The sequence below is a fragment of the Falco rusticolus genome, chromosome 4 (assembly GCF_015220075.1).
Source record: "Falco rusticolus isolate bFalRus1 chromosome 4, bFalRus1.pri, whole genome shotgun sequence".
NCBI classification, from domain to species: domain Eukaryota; kingdom Metazoa; phylum Chordata; class Aves; order Falconiformes; family Falconidae; genus Falco; species Falco rusticolus.
Window position 1 is genome coordinate 45,801,037 of NC_051190.1, and position 19,848 is coordinate 45,820,884.

At 58.5% G+C, this 19,848-nt stretch overlaps 1 protein-coding gene across 3 annotated transcripts; it reads left to right on the top strand.

Annotated features, from left to right (window-relative positions):
* The first annotated feature begins 154 nt into the window (after positions 1-154).
* POLRMT (RNA polymerase mitochondrial) lies at positions 155-19,648 on the top strand. 3 transcript variants are annotated; one of them, XM_037382609.1, is made up of 22 exons: positions 155-249; positions 1,691-1,786; positions 2,446-3,152; positions 3,507-3,637; positions 6,445-6,631; positions 7,116-7,265; positions 7,432-7,599; positions 7,911-8,081; positions 8,797-9,036; positions 9,287-10,066; positions 10,598-10,720; positions 12,796-12,918; positions 13,846-14,025; positions 14,790-14,876; positions 15,171-15,284; positions 15,950-15,999; positions 16,282-16,380; positions 16,709-16,781; positions 17,301-17,383; positions 17,973-18,043; positions 18,886-18,944; positions 18,982-19,648. In XM_037382609.1, the coding sequence occupies exons 1-21, from the start codon at positions 192-194 to the stop codon at positions 18,933-18,935; spliced, it is 3,741 nt and encodes a 1,246-aa protein (XP_037238506.1). In that variant the 5' UTR covers positions 155-191; the 3' UTR covers positions 18,936-18,944; positions 18,982-19,648. The 3 variants fall into 3 exon arrangements, with proteins under 3 accessions (XP_037238506.1, XP_037238505.1, XP_037238507.1); XM_037382608.1 differs by having other exon boundaries at positions 18,886-19,648; XM_037382610.1 differs by lacking the exons at positions 13,846-14,025; positions 14,790-14,876; positions 15,171-15,284; ... (5 more) ...; positions 18,886-18,944; positions 18,982-19,648 and adding an exon at positions 13,264-13,839.
* Positions 19,649-19,848: the final 200 nt, after the last annotated feature.

Genomic DNA, 19,848 nt, shown 5'->3' on the forward strand with positions numbered 1-19,848 from the left:
CCCCGGGGCTCCGCGACCCGCGGGGCTCCGCTGCCGCCCCGCCCCGTCCCGCCCCGTCGGGGCCGCCGCGGCCGCCAGGGGGCGCAGGGCGCGGCCGCGCTGCACCATGGGAGCTGTGGTCCGGCGCGGCGGGACTCGCGCTCCCGGCGTGCACCGCGCGGAGGGGGCGGCATGGCGGCGTAGCGCGGGGCATGGCGCTGCTGCGGCTGCGGGAGGCGCTGCTGGGCCCGGCCCGTCTGTGGGGCGCCGGTGAGCGGGCGGGGAGGGGGTTGGGGGCCTGCCCCTCCCCCCCCCCCGGGACGGGGCTGGGAGGTCCCGCGGGCGTCACCCTGACCATGGGCTGGGGGATCCCTGTGGGCCTGACCCCAGTTGCAGGGTGCCGGCGGTCTGACCCTGGGGCTGTGCGGGGCCCCGAGGCCTGGCCCGGAGTGGGGGTGGGGGGCTGTGGGTCCCTGTGGGCCTGACCCTGGCTGTGGGGCTGGGGCTGGAGCTGGGGCTGTGGGTCCCTGTAGGCCTGACCCCAGCCATGGGGATGGAGCTGGGGCTGTGGGGTCCCTGTGGGCCTGACCATGACCCTGGGGCTGTGGGGTCCCCAAGACTTGACGCTGACCATGGGGACACAGCTGTGGGTCCCTTGGGGCCTGACCCTGACTGTGGGGACAGAGCTGGGGCTGTGGGGTCCCTGTGGCCCTGACCATGGGGATGGAGCTGGGGCTGTGGGGACCTGACCATGACCCTGGGGCTGTGGGGTCCCCAAGGCCTGACCCCAACCATGGGGACAGAGCTGTGGGGTCCCCTGACTGTGGGGCTGGGGCTGTGGGGTCTCTGTTGGCCAGACCATGACTGTGGAGACAGAGCTGTGGGGTCCTGGGGGTCTCACCCTGACTGTTGGAATGGAGCTGTAGGGTCCCAGGGGCCTGACCCTGACCATGGAACTGGGGCTGTGGGGTGCCAGGGGCCTGACCCTGAGCGTGGGGATGGAGCTGTGACTGTGGGGTCCCAGGGGCCTGAACCTGACTGTGAGAATAGATCTGTGGGGTCCTTGAGGCCTGACCCCGACTATGGGGATGGGGCTGTGGGGTCCCAGGGGCCTGACCCCAACCATGGGGACAGAGCTGGGGCTGTGGAGTCCCAGGAGCCTGACCCTGACCATGCATCTGGGGCTGTGGGCTCACTGGCATTGTGAACCCTCCACTGGGACAGAGCTGGGGGCTATGAGGATCTTTCTGTGTCACGACCTTCCCCCCCCTTGCCCCCCCAGGGCTAGAGATGGGGGCTATGGGTGTCTGGGGGTGCTGTCATTTTCTTTAAGGGTAGAAATGGGGGTCTCTGGGGTCCTGTCCCAGCTGTGGGATAGAGCCTGCCTGCTCTGATCGTTGCTGGGGTCCTGTCACTGCAGCAGCGCTGGGGTTTGTGGCATCCCTGGGGTCCTTTTCCTGCAGGGGCTTAGAGGCAGGGGTGAGGGAGGGGTCCCTGTTGCTTGCTGGCACAGAGCTGCCCCCGCCCTTCTGTGGCACTGCTGCTGAGGTTGCTGGGGCCTGCAAGCTGAGCTGAGAAATGCTGCTTGCTCTCTTCCCTCTGTGCACTCCCTGCTACCCAGCTGGGGCGTGGGGCGCGACTGTGAGGCCGTGAGCAGTGTAAGGGGTGAAGCTGCCTCTGATCTCCTGGTCTTCGTGGTTTTCCACTGCAGGGATCCCATGGAGTGTTCTCAGGATCTACTCCTCCGCTAGTGCCAAGGAGAAGGCGAGGAGAAATGCCATCTGCGAGAGGACAGAGCTGCTGGAAGGTGAGGTGGGGAGGGTTGCAGGGGTTTCCCTTGTTTGGTGTTCTGGGAGGTTTTCTGGGAGTTTTCCCGTTCTCTGTAGTCATAAAGATATTTGGGACTGGAAATACTTGTAGCCTGGGCAAGAATGTGGGGCTTCCCATGGATTTGCTGGCCTCCTTGAGCAAGTTCTGTCCTGTTTTAAGGACCTGGAGGCTCACCCTACCCACTGGGAGCATTGAGTTGCTGTAAGACACAGAGTGGTCCTAAGGGATGGTAGAAGAGTCCCTCCAGGGCATGTGAGGGCCCTGCGGACTGACCTGGAATGTGCTCTGGCTTTGGGCTCTCTGCCTGAGTGAGCTGAGGCCATGAGGTCCTTGGAGAAGCCCAGTGAAGTGACCAAGCAGCAGGTTAGACAAGTGTGAGCTGGTGCTTTTTCCCTTGCAGTGTCATTGTTGGGTTCCCCGGGATGCTGGGATGGGCCACAGTGTACAGGTAGATCCCAGAAAGACAGTGGTCAAAGCACTTGATTGCTGGGAGGAGAGCTGGCCAAGGAGGGCAGAAGTCCTTTTGCAGACCCTCTTGTCCTGGGCGCTTCTGGAGGCGAGGCCCTGGGGTAGGACACAACCTTCTGTCGTGCCTTGCATCCCTTCACCTCTCTTTGGCTCTGTGTTCCCTGGCAGTGCTGAAAGCTCGAGTGAAGCAGCTCCAAGCCAGTAACGTCCCGGAGGTGATGGTCAACAAAGTGGAGCTGGCCCCGCTGCGGCATGGCAGGTACCAGGACCCGCTGCAGAAAGTGGTGGCTCCCAGCCCTGCGAAGGAGCAGCCCGCTCCCAGGGGAATGGGTGAGAGCCTGGGCCAGCCCAGAAGCTGGGTCGAGAAGTCAAAGAAGGAGATGTACATCCGACAGCTGAAGGTGGAGAGGAAATTATCCATTGCTGCCTCCCAGTTGGGTCTGGAGAGCCAGGCAAAGGCCAAGGGGAAGGCCAAAGCCCAGGCAAAGGCCAAGGGGAAGGCCAAAGCCCAGGCGAAGGCCAAGGCCAAATCCGAGGCCCAGGTGAGCCTGAATAGCCCAAAGGCAAAAGTGGCTGCTGCCCAGCACCAGAGCCACGCTGGCTCCTGCAGCGTCTATGCCCACAGCAAGCCCAGGGTGGCAGCAGTGAAGGAGGGTCCGAAGGTGAAGAGGCCTCGAAAGGTGCTGGAGGACAGTGACAGCAGCCAGTACAGGGTCCTGCAGCAGACCATCCAGTCCAACCTCGAATGCTTCCTGTACCTGCAGCAGCCAGAGGCGGCCGAGAGGTTCCTTTTCTCGTACCACAGATCCCCTGTGAAGAGAAAGCTTTTGAATGTCAATGCGTACAACATCGTGATGCGGAGCTGGGCAAGAAAGGTACTGAGCTGTGAGCTGCTGCCTTGCCCTGGTTGCCAGTTTTTCTGGGTGGCCGAGGGGGAGAAGGAGGGGCTGGCTCAGGAGGAAGAGCCTCATGCTTGTAGAAGCAGCGCTCGTGGTTTTATCTGTGTCTGTCACATCTGTCTTCAGCGAATGTTCAAGGAAGGCTTGGCTTCTGCTGGGAGGGATGGAGCTGGCATGAAGCCACAGACCCCTGTGAGGTGGCAGTGAGGGGAAGGATGGGATGGGGCAGGACAGACAGGGCTGTATTTGAACAGGAGCGGAGGGGTGTGAAGCTGTGACTGGGGGCTGCTGGCGTCTGTGCCCACAGCCTCCTTCCCTTCTCATCCACAGGGCCAGTTGCAGCGCATCAACCAGCTGTTTTCCATGCTGGAATCTGTCGGCCTCCGGCCCAGCCTGGACTCCTACGCAGCAGCGCTGGAGTGCATGGGCCGGAATGAGTTGTCTGCCAAAGCCATCCAGAGGTAATGCCCTTCACCTGCTGTCAAGGGCCGCCGAGGCCTGGGGCAGCATCTCCGCAGCCTGCTGCTTCACTGGGAGAACTGGGAGCTCGCTCTGGGGAGGAGATGCGCTGGCCCAGGGTCGGGAAGACCTGTCCCTGCTGTGTGCACGTTTAGGTGCTCTGAGCCACTTCTTGTGGCCAGATTTAGGGGTGGGCAGAGCTCCCGCAGTGGGTCCTCCTTGCCACCCCCAGCTGCCAGGGAGTTTTTCTGAGATTTTGCAGAGATACAGGAGGTGAGAACAACCTTGCTTCTGGCCAGAGTTGTCTGTCCCCGCCTCAGCTGTCAGAGCTGGGCTGGCAGCAATCTGTCTTTGGTCCAGTACTGCTCGGTTCTGCACCCATCCTGGGCACCTCTGTCCCGGTGGCCCCTGCATCGCTGCCCAGCAGGAATGGCTTCTCCATTCATTTCTGTACCCCCTCTGTGGAGTTTGCCCTTCCTGGTAGGCTCAGCTGAACAGCCAGCTCTTGCAGGTTGCCAGCTTTCTGGAGGAGTGTGATCAGGAAATTCAGATGGATTTCATGGAGCATAATGGGCAGAGTAAGCATCAGACCCAAAGTGAGGAGCTGAAGAAGCCCTGTGAGATCCAGGCAGGCTGGGTCTGGGGGCAGCACCTGAATCTGTAGCCCAGCCAGCTGCCTTGCCAGAGGATGGAGAAGGCTTTCTCGTGATCTGCTAATGCTGCACAAACACCCTTGGGTGGTTCAGGGATTTATCACTGGCCTGTGTGTCCCTTGGCTGGCTAACAAGTTCTAGATGCCTCTGAGAGAATGTCTTCCAGTCAGCTGATTTAGAAGTGACTGGCATTGACTTTCCAGCCTGGGTGTGTGGGTGTTGCGTCAATATGGCAGTACACCTGTAGGGCTGTCTACAGGCAGATGTTTATAGCACACCTGCACGGATTTGTCAACCCCAAGCCTCGCTAGGGTGTGTGTGTGTTTCCCCACAGCTGTTCCTGCTTGCTGGCACTGTGTGGGTGCGAGCCCTCGTTTCTCTCCTCCTCCTAAACGTGCTCTCCCAGTTGGACATGGCAGTGGCGTGGCCTGGAGCGCTGAGCCTGTGGCAGGAGCATGTGAGATGAGGGTTTCTCGCTCTGCTCTTGGACTTTTGGGGTCCCTCCGAGGGTGTAGGGTGGGAGTTGCTTGTTTTAGCTCGGCTGCTGTGGGGTAGTTATCGGAGAGAGTGGCTCTGCAGAGATGGAGAGCTGTTCATCACCGAAGCTCCCGTGTGCTCCCAGACGTGCCGAAATGCAGCTGGGGTGTACGCAGCAGCAGGACTCGGTGTGTTGCGGTTCTGGCTCAGGGTGGTCTTTGTAATTTTTTGGGCTCTTAATGCTTTCCCAAAGCTGCCAGGGGCTCCCTCTTGCCCGTTTAGCTTTCTGTGGGTGATGGGGGCCTGGCTGGTGTCACTGTCACTCGGGTCTGCCTTGTCCTCCCTCCAGTGTCACCCGGCACAGGCTGGGCTAGTCAGCAGGTGGGGCTCTGGGCTCTGCTGTGCCCTGGACGCCAGTTCCAGCTGTTGGTGTGGGCAGGGGATTCTGGTCTCTGGCAGTGATGGGGGCTCCAGGGAAGAGAACTTCCTCACAGGTGCTGCAGCCACTCCTGATGCTTAAGCTGTTCCTCCTGCAGCCGGGTGAGCTGTGCTCCTATTGCTGGCCCCCAGCCTCGGGGTGTGAATCACAGTCCCCTGCCCCTTTGCCCACGCTGTGACCAGCCCTGTGGGTTCCTTTCTGCTGGAGGGGAGAGCCGGGTTATTTGAGGGTGAAAGAACCTGCATCTTTTTGCTCAGTCTCACAGTGGCAGTGGAGCTTAGCCTCCCGTCCAAGCATGAAGGTGAAAGCTGCCTGCTCAGCAGAGGTGCAGGGTGGAGGGGTGGATAATTGATCGCTGTAACACGAGACGGGTGACCTTGTAAGGACGAGCTGTGCTCTGGAGGCAGCTCCCACCCCAGCAGCTCCTGCGGCCCCTAGAGCTGGCTCCCGGCTGTGTGCGGAGGGCAGGGAGAGCTCCCGTGTTCTTGCAGGGCAGCGCCCTGCTGCCAGGCTGCCTGACGGTCATGCTCTTGGAGGACTGGGGCATCTATCTGCCTGCTGCAGGTTTCCCAGTTACGCCCATTTCTGCACTGTTCTTCCCCGGTCTGGGGCTGGGCAGACGTAGACTCGGTCAGGCACAAGTTGCTGCAAAGTTTTCAGCAGTTGCTGCATGGAGCGTGCTGTGAGGAGCAGGAGAAGGGCATGGGCATCCCAGGGCAAGTGCATGGGACACATCCTGCTTCCTGGGTCTGTCAGAGCCTTTCCGGGGAGTGTGAGAGTTTTGCATCTTCCTGCAGCGACGCTGGTGTCAAGGGTGACACGAGGAAAGCTGCTGGGAACCACCCGGTGTGGAAAGGCCCCACCAGCTCTCTTGGGACAGCCTGGAGCTGTGTATCGGTCTCCTGCCCTGTGCTCAGAGCTAATTCTTGGTGGGTGCCAGCCCCCAAGCCCTGCTTTGGAAGAGAGTTTCGGTTGTGTGGCTGCCAGGGATTTGGGAGAGGTGGCTCTTTGTCCTGTGGCGTGTCTCACACGGGCCTGGGTGATGCTGTTTGAGTGCAGAAGTGGGGAAGGAAAAACCTGATACGGTCAAGGCCCTTGGATCCTCAAAAGGGAGCACCCCCATCTGGGTCCACCATGCTTATTCTTCTGTTTAAAAACTTTGTTTTTTGCTTCATTATGTGCTGATTTCACGCACACTCCCCCGTGAAAGATAAAGCCTGCCTTACCTGCCTCTCTTCAGATGTGTGCAGCAGCTGAAGGAGGATGGCTTCTGTGTGGATCAGCTCTTCCAAAAGTGCCTGTTTGAGGAAGATGAGAAGGAGAAGGTGCTGAATGCCATCAGGGTTGTCCAGCCCGACTACCAGGTGCCCCCTCCACCCCAGCCCCAGACCTGCAAGTCTTCTCTGCTCCAGGACTTCTACTCCAAAGTAAGTCACAGAGCTCAGGGGTGTCTCTGCAGCCTGGGGAGGTGTGGGAGCTGGGCAAATGGTGTTCACAGGTGTCCTCAGATCCAGCCCAGGACTGTAACATAGGAAGAACTTTTTAGCCTGATGCCTGCTCAATAGCCCACACAAATCATCCAATGAGTAGCCTCGCCAACAGCCTTACAGGGGAACAGAGAAGGGCAGAGGGCTGATGCGGGGGGCTGGAGATGACCCTCGGTGCACTGGAGAGGGTGTTTGGGGGATGCTTGACCATGACACAGGAACAGAGCAGCCTCTGGAGAGGCCTGTTACTCCTGGGGTTTGCCAGCCAGAGACCTCAGATCTCTGGACCCAGAGGACCCAGAAAGATGCCTTCAGCAGGGACCCAAACCACATGCCTCTTGGAGGGAAGCTGGGAGAATGAACATGTCTTCTCATCCTCTGGCTTTTTTTTTTGTCTCACTTTATTGTCTCACTCTTATTGCAGAAGAATATGGTGTCATACCCCAAGCTGGACTTCTCGGTGCAGGAGTTGCAGGAGCGCTTTCAGCAGCAGCTGGAGATGGAGCTGGACAGCACCATAACCATTGAGTCAGTGGAGTCAACGAAACCTCTGACCCCGAAAGCCATTAAAGCGGTAAAGCTCAGGGAGTCTGGGGGCTACAGGTCTGGAGGGAAGGGGGTCAGTTTAGTGCTCAGGACCTTGTGGGAGAGGTGCAGGGGTCAGTGGCCAAAGAGGAGGGCAGCTCCCTGGTGACACACTCTCACCGCAGCATTACTGTCTTGCTTCTGTTTCTGTGTAGCGTGAAGTGTTGGCCACCCTTCGTTCCCAGTGGCATGACTCCATCCTCCAGGCCCTGCAGAAGTCGAAGCACAGCATGTCTAACCTCAAGTCGGTGTCAGGGTACAACATTCTCTACCCCTACCTGTGCCTGTTGCCAGATGAGGAGTACGTGGGCATCATGCTGCAGGTAGGACCCTGCCCTGGTGTCATGGGGCTGCCACAAAGCACTGATGTCCCGCTTGGGCCGGCAGAATTGGAACATGAGCCTCAAAGTTTGCCCAGGTTTTTAGGTTCAGGCTCTGTGTGTCCTGTGCCGAGCAGCCAGAGAAGCCCCTGCTCTATCCTGGCCATGTTTCCTTCCTCCTCATCTGCTCAGCACAGTGGGAATCAGCATCTTTCTATGCTCCCTGCACAGGGACTTTAACTCACGCTTTGTCTCTCTGCTCCATCTTTCTGTTCCGCCCTCCTTAAGACCCTCTTTGCCTTCCCCTTTCTCAGATCCTCAACAGCCTCTCTCCACAAGGAGAATCCCTCACTGTCTTGGCCAGGGACCTGGGCTCCAAAGTCTACAACAGATATGTCACCCAGAGGAAGCTGCACAGCTGCCAGCTGGAGAAGGTGCAGGAGGTCTATGAGGAGTACATCCACCTCCTGGCAAAGGACGGCCAGGTGGGTGCACTGGGGAGAGGAGTGGTCCTGGGTTCTGTGGGTTACAGAGCAGCAGAGCGGAGACGGGGAGAGGCAGTTTGTCTGTCCACCTCCTCACAAGCACAAGATCTGGGTTCTGGGAACCCGCTGCTGCAGGGGCCAGCAGAACCAGTAAGGCCCCATCTCGCACTCGGCAGGACCCCTGCCCCATGGCAACTGGCAGGTTGGTTTTGGCAGAGCAGTGGTATTTCTGAGCTGGAAGGTTTTAAACCGGCAGAGTCGACCCCTTGGAGACAGGCGTGCCGTGCAGGAGAGCGCTGGGGCTTGAGGGGGGTGCGCTTTGCAGGGCAGGACAGGACAGGAGGGCAGAAAGGGGCCACGACCACTGATCTGGGCAGCTCAAGGGCTGGATGAGTTCCCGGAGCTGAGTGCACATGGCATGGCAGGGGAGGGTGGATCTGTGGTCTGGGAGGGAGGGTCAGGGTGGTGTGGGGACAGGGTGTCAGCACAGGGAGGTGGTGAGAGGCTGGGCTTTGCAGCGCCACTGTCGTGGCCTGCAGCAGAAGCAGGTTCTTGCCCCAGCGGTGTCAACTGTCCTTCCCCAAATACCCCTGTCAGGGAGGGTCCTTCTCAGAGCCACGTTCCAGGTACATAGATCGCATCCAGCAAACCCCCTGGGAGCAGCGTGGTTGGCCCATCCAGCTGATCCGATTTTCTCCTTCCACCTCCCTCCCAGCCTGACAACTATTTGCCTCGGGAATATTGGGAGAAGCTGGTGGCGGAAGCAGGCTTTGGGCCTTCTCTGAACTTGAAGGGCTGCAGCTGGCCGTACGTGCTCCTCGTGCGCCTGGGCATGTACATGCTGGAACTCCTGGTGCAGTCTGTCAAGGTACCCAGGAACATCCTCAGTCCTCACCTGGAGCCCAAGCTTATCCCCGTTCTCTACCACGTCTACTCCTTCCGCAGCAGCTGGCAGGTGAGCCTTGTCCTGGGGGCTCTGGGGGGCTGCGCAGGTCACCTCTTCATCGGAACCTGGCCTTTGCAAGGCCCGTTTCCTTCCCTGCTGCCTTTCCTGCTCGGGATCACTTTGAGGAGCCTCTGGTTCTGTGCAGACAGTGTCCTTACTTAGCATGACCGTTCTGTAGTGGGTGACTGACCACATGCTCTCCAGACTCCATCCTTAATCCTCTGCTGCTGACCTTCACCTCTCTGATTCTCCTCTCCAGGTTGGGCTGATAAGGCCCCATCCCATCTTCTCCCAGATAGTGTCAGATGCTGCAGAGACCATGCTGACCTTTAACTCCTCTGCCATACCTATGCTGTGTCCCCCACTGCCCTGGACCTCCCCCCATTTTGGTGCCTTTGTCCTGAACGACACCAAGTTGATGCGCTTTGTGGATGGGGCCGTCCAGCACCAGCTGCTCCTGGAGCAGTGTCCTCTGGTGAACCTCCACCCCGTGCTGGATGCCCTGAACCAGCTGGGCAACTGTGCCTGGAAAATTAACCAGCCAGTGCTGGACATCATCATCTCTATCTTCAATGACAAGGGTAATGAGAAGCTGGACATCCCACCGCCCCTCTCTGAGGCCCCCAAGCCTCCTGCTGTTCCCAGCAATTCCTCTACCTGGAACAAGACCCAGAAGCACGAGATGTTGCTGTGCAAGAAGAAGATGGCTGAAATGCACAGCTTGCGCATGGATGCGCTCTATAAGCTTTCCATCGCCAACTACGTCAGGGACAAGGTGTTCTGGTTTCCTCACAACATGGATTTCCGAGGCAGGACTTACCCTTGCCCACCTTATTTCAACCACCTTGGTAATGATGTCACACGGGCCATCCTGCTTTTCGCAGAGGGAAGGCCACTGGGGCCCAAGGGCCTTGACTGGTTAAAGATCCACCTCATTAACCTCACTGGGCTGAAGAAGAAGAACTCCTTGCACGAGCGGCTGGAGTACGCCAATGAAATCATGGAGGAGATCCTGGACTCGGCCGATCACCCGCTCACGGTATGTGGGGAACAGCTGGCAGGGCTCTGCTCACTCTTGGGGTGGAGTGGGGGGACCCTGAAAAAAGCTCCTAGAGCCCGCAGCAACCCCCGGGTGGGTTGGGAGATTCCCCTCCAGTGACCAAACTGAAAAGCAGAGAAGTTCATCTGCGTTGGAGCCCAAATGGGAATTGTCCAAATATGCTAAGGAAAAAAGGGATCAGTGACATCTTTAATTTCAGACGACACTTAACCGTTCCTCTGATTTAGTGTAGCTTGTATAAACTAAAATAAAATGGAAATCAGGTCGATTTTGAAGCAGAAATGTTTTGAAAGGTAACATTTTGAGAGGAAAAAGGGAAACAAAGCGTTGCAGAGTTTCCTAAATAACACACTAATAACTGAAAACACAATGAATTTTTAGGGAAGCGGAGGCATGGTGGGAAGAGGTGCCTTGCCCGGTATATCCCGGGAGCGTGGAGGCTCCGGGCTTTGCCTGGGGTGCCGCAGGAGCACTGCCTGCTCCTACCAGCCCGTGGTTTCTTGTTCTCAGGGCAGGAAGTGGTGGATGAACGCCGATGAGCCCTGGCAAGCTTTGGCATGCTGTATGGAAATCGCCAAAGCCTCGAGGTCCCCAGATCCAGCAGCCTACGTCTCTCACTTCCCTGTTCACCAGGTAGGAGCCCAGCAGATCTGCATGGCCTCTGTGGCTGAGCAGGGAGGGAGGAGAACGGGCAGGGCAGAAGCATCCAGGTCTCCAGCGCTGCATTTACTACGCCATGTGGCCAGGCTTTCTTAGGACTGGGAGTGCAGTCTGCAGGCATCTTGGCTTGAGAACTTGAGTAATTTGCTGCTGCGTGCGGTCACTAATGAGCCAGTACAGTCAAGGAAGCTTTGCTTCCTTTGGCTGGAGCAGAGCCTGTCTGGGAGATCGCTGTCAGCTGCCTGCAGGGTGAGAGCCGGGCAAGTCTTACCTTCTCCAGCTGCAGGATCGGGACTGGAAGTCAGCCCAACCCCGGCTGGGTGGGACATGGCATGGTGCATGGCAGCACCTGCCCATCTGAAGTGCTCAGGGCCGTGCTGAGGCTCTGGGTGCCTCTGCTCCACTCTGTTCTGGGGCCGTGCCGAGGCTCTGGGTGTCTCTGCTCCGCTCCGCTCCGTTCTGGGGCCGTGCCGAGGCTCTGGGTGCCTCTGCTCCTCTCCTGTTCTGGGGCTGGAGCCAAGCAACTCCGCAGGAGCCAAGAAGTCAGGACCTCTAAAGAAGGGCAGCGAGACAGAGCTGATCTGTCCCCTGCGTTCAGGGATGTGGCTGTCACCCTGTGCCCTGTCCTGGCTTGGTCCCAGATGTGCCCACACTCGAGTGGGGCAGGTGCTTGGTGCTCAGCTCTCCGAAGGCCTCTGTCCTTGCCAGCCAGAAAGAGGAGCCAGGCAGCCGCTCCGTTACCCAGCGCTCAGCCCTTTCTCCCTGCCACGTCCCAGCAGATCTGCAGCTCTCCCCACAGCTGCTGCCCAGCTAGCTATCTGTCTGCTGATAAACCCCTTACTGCATGGGAGACAATGATTAATTGTTTTCCTGGTGAGAGGGGTTTGCTCATTTATCTCATTAGAAGATCGGATGGCCATAATGAAGTGAGTGTGTGGGAGAATGGGGGTGTATTCTGCCAGTAGTGATGGTCTGGAATATGTATGAGACAGTCTAAACTGATACTGTTATGACAACAAAAGATCAAGAGAGCAGTTGAGGGGGTGTGGAGGGTGCCATTAATGAAATTGAAGCAAGGACTTCTTCTGGAGGGCACCGGTGTCTCTTTCCACCTGAGTCATCAGCGCTTGGTTAATAGAGGCGGCTCTTCTGCCACGGCGGGGCTGCCAGAGCCCTGTCAGTTCGCAGCTCTGCAACTTGCTGCACTGCAGGGGGAGGAGGGGGAGAGGAGAGGAGGGTTGCTCCTGCTGGCAGTTGCAGGCTCCCTTATGAACAGAGCCCAAGCACAGCAGGAGGTGGGGATGGCCCCAAACGGCAGCAGCACACTTCGTGATAGAAGCGTTTCTGCTGGTGCTGTTTGGGGAGCAGCAGGACCTCCCACGCTGTCGTGCAGGTTCCTGCCCAGCTCATCCAAGCTGATCTTGGTCCCGGGAGGGCTGTCAGAGGCAGCTGCTGTGACAGATCGGTCAGTGTGCCTCTCTGACTGACAGCTTTGGGAAAGGCTAGGGTCGGGGGCTGGCTTCATGTCAGAAAGGATTGTTTCGTTTCCACTCAGACCACAGAGCAGCGCAGCCGGCTTCAGCTGTAGCCTCCCAGTCCGCTGTGGCTGGCTGAGCTTCGGCTTGACAGGCTTGCTCGAGGCTGGCTCCTGGGCTATTTCTGAGCTTGTTTTCCACTGCTGGCTCTTGGGCTATTCTTTTAACATTGCAGGACTAGATTTACTGTTTTCCAGGATATGTTCGTTTTTCAGTGTTTCCATAGAGCTCGGGTGTCTTTGAAAATTCATGGAGGGGGCAGTGTGGTGTGAGGTTTTCTTTTTTTAAACCTCATAGGCAGCAGTAGTTTGTGATCAGACCCAGACAGGAAAAGTGCCCAGAAGGAAAGTGGAAACTGGTGTGGCCACGTCAGGTTTGCAGCTGATCTCCCACTCTGAAGAGAGAGGGGGGGAATGGCAGTAACCTGCTGAGCCCAGCGGATCTGTGCTGTTGAGCGGGGCTCCATCCACACGCTAACACCTTGTTTCCACCCTGCTCCCTTCCTGCGCACAGGACGGCTCTTGCAATGGTCTGCAGCACTACGCAGCTCTCGGCCGGGACCTTATTGGTGCCATCTCTGTCAATCTGATGCCCTGCAGTGTCCCCCAGGATGTCTACAGCGCGGTAGCCCAGCAGGTGAGGTGCAGTAGGGACATGGGGAGGTGTCCTCTCGGTGCTGCTGCCCCTTGCCACCATGTTGCATGGGGTCACTCCAGCTCCCAAGAGAAAGGTCGAGATGAGACCAGCATGCAGAGGACTGGGAAAGTGTGAGCTGGTCAGAGGCAGAGTCTCTCCTCACAGAGGATATCTGTCCTCACAGAGGTAGCTGTGAGAAATCCACTGGGATTTCTGCTGTCCTCACTTCTGAATGAAGTCTGGGAGAAGTAGGGTAGAGAGGAGGAAGAAAGCAGAGAATGTTCCTCATCTTTTGATCACAACTGACCCACAGGTTATGGGGGTTTCTTTGTTTGACCCGGGTAGGAGGGAGCATGGAGAGATTCAGCCCTTGGTGGTGCTGCTGCTACGTATTCAGTTTTCCTGGCAAGACATGGTGTGAAATGAGCCTGCTGGGAGGTGTGCTGAGATCTACCAGACTCCCTCAACTGGCGTTGAACCCCTGGCTCTCCCTTCCAGCTCTTGGCATGTTTTGCCCAGGCAGCACCGCACCAGAGGGCAGGAGGAGCACACAGAGGGAGTGTGGTTTGCGGTTTGCTCAGAGTTATCATCAGGGGTGGCAGAGGGGGGAGAACCTGAGTCCTGAGCCGCAGTCCTCATGATGTCTGGCACCAGCCAGCTGCCAAATAGACACCGCTCTGCTGAGGCAGTGGTGGAAGGCTCTGCAGGCACGGTTATCTGCGAGATGCAGATGCCTCTTGATTCCTTCAGCAGATGATCTCTATTAGCCAGGGCTGGTGCAAATGGGCTGCAGGGTTTCTGATGGGAGTTTGGGCCAGTCAGTGCACAGTCTCATGTGGCCCCCCTGTGTCTCCCCCAGCCGTGGAGGGGGCTTGGGCCAGCATGGCTTGCCATGGGGCTGACATCCCAGGGCTCTCTCCTCCTCAGGTGGAGGAGCTTCGGAAGAAGGATGCTGAACACGGGGTGAAGATTGCCCAGGTACTGCAAGGCTTCATCACCCGTAAAGTGGTGAAGCAGACGGTGATGACAGTGGTGTACGGTGTCACACGCTATGGTGGGCGGCTGCAGATGGAGAAGCGTCTCAAGGAGATTGACGAGTTCCCTGAGGTAGCGTGCCTGCCCTGGCCTCCCCCAGTAGCATTTTGCTCAGCTCTTGGTCCTTGCTGGGAGAGGTGCCTGCACTGCCCTTCCTGTGGGTTTCCTTCCTGCCTTGCTCTCTCCTTATCCCCCCAAATCTCAGCTAACAGAGGGACATGCAGGATTGAGCCCCCTGTGGCTTGTCCAGCCTGCAGGCGAGCTGTCTGCCAGCACGTGTGGGTGGGGAGGGAGCCCTCAGCTGGGGCTGCTCTTCACACCTCCTGGGCCCAGCTTGGTGGCATAACAGCCTCAGCTGGTGGTTCAGATGCAAAACAAGGTTTGTGGCTGCGCTCTTCCCTCTGGTAGTGGCTCGTGTCTTAGCAGAGCTCTTGGAGGCTTGTTTCTCATGACACCTGTTTCTTGTTCTGTGACCCCACCGTGAAAGTGTCCTTGCTGAGTGGGTGATTTGCGGTAGCAGGTTGGTGCTGGGAGCGTTTCTGCTGTGTGTTACATTCCTGGGGCAGATGAGGCAGCGAGAGCGCTCCTGTTCATCCAGGGACATTACGCAGAGATCAGCCTGTCCTCGGACAAGGAGCCATCTGAAATGCTGATCTCAGCCTCCCTCCATCACAACCCACAGCCAGCTGTCTGCAACAGCTCGAGACTTAACACTGTCTGTGGTGGAGGCAATTTTGAGGCGCCAGGGAGCAGGGAGATGCTCTTTTAGCTTACCTTAGGTTCCATCACTTTGCTCCCCTTTGCCTGACCCCTTGCTCTGCCTCTGGTCTGTGCAGGAATATTTGTGGGAAGCATCTCACTACCTTGTAAAGCAGGTTTTCAATGGCATCAAGGAGATGTTCTCAGCAACTCGAGACATCCAGGTAAGGTGCCTGTTGGCTCTCTGCCTTTTCTTCCCTGGCCCACCCATACATAGACCAGGGGATGCTCCATGGGGAGGGAGAGGTGGTTCTTCTGGGTCCTGGCCCAGAGAGGATCCTCCTGTCCCAGCCCAGAGGTGTGGGATTGTGCCTGGCACAGGGCTAAACTCCCCTGTAAGCGCTGGACTGTCACAGTCAGAGGCAGGAGTCAGGGTGGCCTGTGCTGGGAGGGGATGGGGTCTCCCAGCTGCCCATACTAACTCCAGCCGCTTTCTTCCCTGCTTCCCTTTGCTAAAGAACTGGCTGACAGACAGCGCCAAGCTCATTGCCCAGTCGGGACGGACAGTGGAGTGGGTCACGCCGCTGGGTCTCCCCATCGTGCAGCCCTACTATCGGTCCAGATCCACCGTGGTAAGTATCTGGTGTGCAGGACCCATCTACCCCTCCCTCTGCCATGGTGGGGAGCAGGGAAAGGACAACCAGGCTTTCAGGCAGCAAGCTAAAGCCCAGCAGGCTGGCATCGCTTGCAGGTGAGCCTGCAGAGCAGGTAGGATTTGTGTGTGCAGGCATATCCTCCGGCCTCGTCGCTTCCTGCAGAGGCAGGAGTGTGTGGGTGGGCTGGTGAGGGAGCTCTGCTGCTCCCGTCCCACTCAAGCAGCTGGGGCACGGGCCTGTTCCCCGCACTGAGGAGCCTTCCTCAGGGCTCGCGTGAGTCAGTCTCGCTGCTCTTGCCTCCCACACGCTGCTGCACTGACTCACATCTCCCCAGTCTCGTCTTCACAGCCGCTCACCTTCAGGAGCCATTCTCTTAACCCTCACAGGGGTGAATCAGCGTATTGCTGGGAAGGGGTGAAGGATGCCTGCCAGCATCCTTAGGAGGGGAGGCAGGCAAGGTGGCACTGAGGAGTGACAGCTGCCGTGGAGGCTGGGATGCCCTGGAAAGGTCCCTGCCCAGGCCCCTTGTTGCAGCCAGGGATGTTGCCTGCGGAGCAAGTAGCTCGTGGTCGGTGCAGGCCCCTCTCCAGAAGTAGGGGCAGCGCAGGGTGACAGCTGGTCCCTTTTCTCTCTCCCTGCAGCTGAACTGCAGCATGCAGAACTTGAGTGTGAAAAGCGTCAACAGCAACCAGTAAGTATGAAACCATGGTCTTCACTGAGCCCTTGCTGTCCCCAGCCTGTGCCCTGGGGCAAAGCCACCTCAGTGGAACCTGCCAGCAAGTGCCAGAGCTCCTGCTACCCTATAAGCTGCAGAAAGCCAGCCAGAGGAGCAGGGCCCGGTGCTTCAGCAGGGCCTTGAGGCCCTCCAGGGCTGCCCCCATCAACTCGAGCTCTCACCTGGCACTGGCTCTGTGCTGGCACTCTCATCTTTGGATGTGCCTCAGCTCCTCGCATCTCCCACTCTGTGCTGCAGGAAGCCCGATACAATGAAGCAGAAGAACGCCTTCCCACCCAACTTCATCCACTCCCTGGACTCCACGCACATGATGCTCACGGCTCTGCACTGCTTCAGGTAGGGAGTGGGCAGCAGGGCTCTTCCCTGGCTCCGGGACTCGCTCCCTGCTGGGAGAGCATCGCCAGGGCAAGGCATGTGATGTGGGAAAGGGGTTTCCTGGGTGGGTGGGCCTTCTGGCAGAGAAGGGGTGAGAGGAGGCAGCAGGGCAGGAGCAGGGAGATTGTGGGGTTAGTGGTGTCTGAAGGTCGGCAGGCACTGTGCAGGGAGCGCCCCTCCTCGTGTGGTCCCTGCTTGTGTCCCAGCAAGAAGGTCTGCATGGGGTAGGGGACACTGCAGAGATGGGGGCTCTCAGCACTACTTCATGGCACCTTCTGCTGCCTCCCAGGCAGGGTCTGACCTTCGTCTCAGTCCACGATTGCTACTGGACTCACGCGCTCACTGTGGACATCATGAACCAGGTAAAAGTGTGCTCCCGGGTCCCTTGTGAGCAGGGATGTTGCTGATCTGTCCTCTGGGCACCTGCCAGCCCTTGCCTCCCTTGGGCTTTGCTCCATAGGCCGATTTATTTACCCAGGCGAGGTGAACCTGGGGTGCTTGCTGGTGGTTGCAGCTGATTTCCTGGTGCCAGAGCCCCATCTCCTCCCCGCCCTTGAGGGAGCATGTAGGGGAGAGCCTGCGTGCACGAATCAGTGCTACACACGGCGCTTGGCAGAGTCCGTGCCTCTGTCCTGCCCTGGGCTCTTTCCCCTGGAGTGCTGCGAGGGCTGGTCTATAGTAGACTGAAAAATGGGGGTCAGCTTCTGCTTCCTGCCCCCTAGGCTGATTCCCTTCCCCCCTTGTCCGGCAGCCCCCCTTTCCCCCTCTTGCCCGCTGCTTTCCCTGCCCCTCGTTTCTAACCTGCCTTGGCTGAGAAGCTCTGAGGGGAAGGAGGGGAAAACGCCTGTTAACACGCGACTCACCGTGTCTCCCTGGATCAGATCTGTCGGCAGCAGTTTGTGGCTCTGCACAGCGAGAAGATCCTGCAGGATCTGTCTGAGTTCATGCTGGAGAAGTACTGCAGGTATTCCTTGCCTGGTGGTGAACTCCCACCACGCTTTTTCCTACCCACACCGATTCCCCGTCCTGGAGATTGTGCCCAGATGCTCACAGGTTGTGTCTCACGGTCTGCTGGGGGGGCTGCTCTGGAGGGACGCTGTGCTTCCTTCTTGACTGACACCCAAATTGCCTTAGACCTCGGCGTGAAAAACAAGGTGTCTGCATCCTTTGCCTACAGAGCTGAAGGAGGGTTTGGTGCCTGAATCCCTCGGTGGGCCTGGGGCGGGCGGTGATGTCTGTGCCTTGGGTTCTCCATGGTGAACGAGGTGGGAAGGAGCGGTGAAGCCACACGTAGGGTCGGGCCAGCGTGTGGCCCCCAGTTGCCACCGCAGAGCCAGACAGTGCAGACCCAGTCCTAGGCAGGGTCTGTAGCTTCAGCACCTGCCCAGGGATGTTGTGGCAGGGGCTGGGCTCCCCCGGTGAGGTGCGTGATGTGTTTTGGAAGAGGAATTTGGAACAGGATTCATTGTTAGGGGCTGGCGCTGGGGAGCAGAGGAGGGTGCACCTTCTCCTAGAGCTCCCCTGTTGATTTTCTTTCTTTCTGGTTCCTCCAGTCCCGGCAGAGAGACTAGAGCTCTCTGGCAGAAGAAACTGATGGAGCAGCTGTCAAATGTCCCCAAGACAGGTAGGAGCACAGGACAGGAACTCCAAAGCTGAGGAGCAGTTTGGAGATGAGGGGAGTGCGATGGGCAGCGGCCCCCAAACCCCCTGACCTCATGTGGTGTCTGAAGGCGGCCATAGCGTGGGTCTGGCCGTAAAGCTGTCCCCTCGGACCAGGTTGTCCTGCCTGTGCTGGGCTCTGGGGCAGGGCCTTAAGACGTTTCCCTGTAGCATCCCTGTGGGCAGTCCCTGCCCTCCCCGGAGCTGAGCTCCTGGCATTTTCCCTGAGTTGACCCAGCTTGTCCCGTCCCCCCGTCTTGTTCCTCTCCCATCTGTTTCCAACCATGAGGCATTTGCCTGGAGATGGGAGTGAGGCACTCATCTTGGTAATTGCCAGGATCTAGATGTTATACATGCAATGGGATTAAGGCAATTAGTTTAACTCCTTCTAATCTCCCGGCCCTGCCTCTGCCAGACCATCTGGCTAACCTCTGTTCTGCCATTGCAAAATGGAACAGGCCAGCGCTCTGCTGTTGAGCAGCCGCTGTGGTCAGCCCCAGAAGCAGCATGATCCAGTGGCAGGGATGGTTTGTACCCTCAGGCCGTGCGCTCCTCTTCCTTCCCTGCCTTGCTGCTGTTACACGCTTCTGTCTTGCTCTGCTGACCAGTCCTGGATAAAATTGGAGGGACGGCAGTTTCTGGAAGACCTCTAAGGTCCCTGCTGTCTTCACCCCCTCCCTGCATCAGGGGCTGAGCTGAACTAGTTTTCTGCAGGAAGCTGAAGCAGGGCTCGCGGCAGCTTCTCTCCCAGTTGCCCCATCTCCACCTGGCTCTCCTCTGACCTCTCCTCTCCCTTGCTTCCCCCAGGCCAGTTCAACCTGGAGAAGGTGATGGATTCCACCTATTTCTTCAGCTGAGCCCTGGCAGCCGGCAGGGCCCTGGACTACCTCTGGAGTGCTGGCTGCCTCAGAGGCTGCAGTAGGCGCTGGCCCCAAGGCTCTGTCCTGCGTCTCATCGGGAAAGCGGGTGCAGCTGCCAGTACAGTAAGAGATCCCTGCCTGACACAGATGCCTAGGCAAACTGGGACTCTGCGAGGAGCGCGGGAGCAGCCACAAGGTGCCGGTGGGGGCCAGGGTGTCTGCACTGTTTGCTGTCACTGCCTGTGTCCCAGGCAAGGGGAGAGGGCATCGAGCCCTGGGGAGGGCTGCGCCTCTCTGCTGCGGGGTCAAAGGGGTGGTGGTAGACGGGGCTGGCTCCCCTCAGTCCTCACCCTGGCATGATGCACCTGCTGCTGCTGGGAGCTCCAGTTTGGCCTGGGTGCCATCCCTCTCCGCCAGCAGGGCTCAGACCTCGTGGGGTGTTTGGCCCCTGCCTGGAGGGGCAGGCAGCTGGCTGTGGCTGCAGCGTGAGCCTCCAGCCCTGTTCTTGGCCACAGGGCACATGCTGCTCTCCGTGCCCTGCTCCTGCTGCTGGGCACTATCACCGCTCTACTGTAGTGCAGCCTCTGCAGCTCCTCACTCTCATTTCCAGGGATCGGTTTAACTTCTGCTCACTGGCTCTCAGCAGGGAAAACAATAACAACAGGAGTGGAGGGGTACGATACTGTAAATAAAACATTTTTTGAATACTAGGTGCAACTGTGTCCTTCTAGGCATCTTGCCTGAAGTCTGCAGGGTGCCTGTTTCTTGCCTTGTCTTCCTGGGGTGTGGGAGTGAGGTCTCCTAGACGCTGCTTGATTTTGCTGACTGGTTGGGCTTTAGTTACTCACAGAGGTGTCACATTCTGAAAATGCTTTTGTAGCAGAAATAGGCAAAACTTTCCCGCCAGCCG

Bases quoted from the DNA above. Each gene is read 5' to 3' on its own strand.
- POLRMT (XM_037382608.1), top strand. From the start codon at position 192: ATGGCGCTGCTGCGGCTGCGGGAGGCGCTGCTGGGCCCGGCCCGTCTG. The intron at 250-1,690 runs GTGAGCGGGCGG...TTTCCACTGCAG, and splicing joins GGCCCGTCTGTGGGGCGCCG to GGATCCCATGGAGTGTTCTC. The intron at 16,381-16,708 runs GTAGGGAGTGGG...GCTGCCTCCCAG, and splicing joins ACGGCTCTGCACTGCTTCAG to GCAGGGTCTGACCTTCGTCT.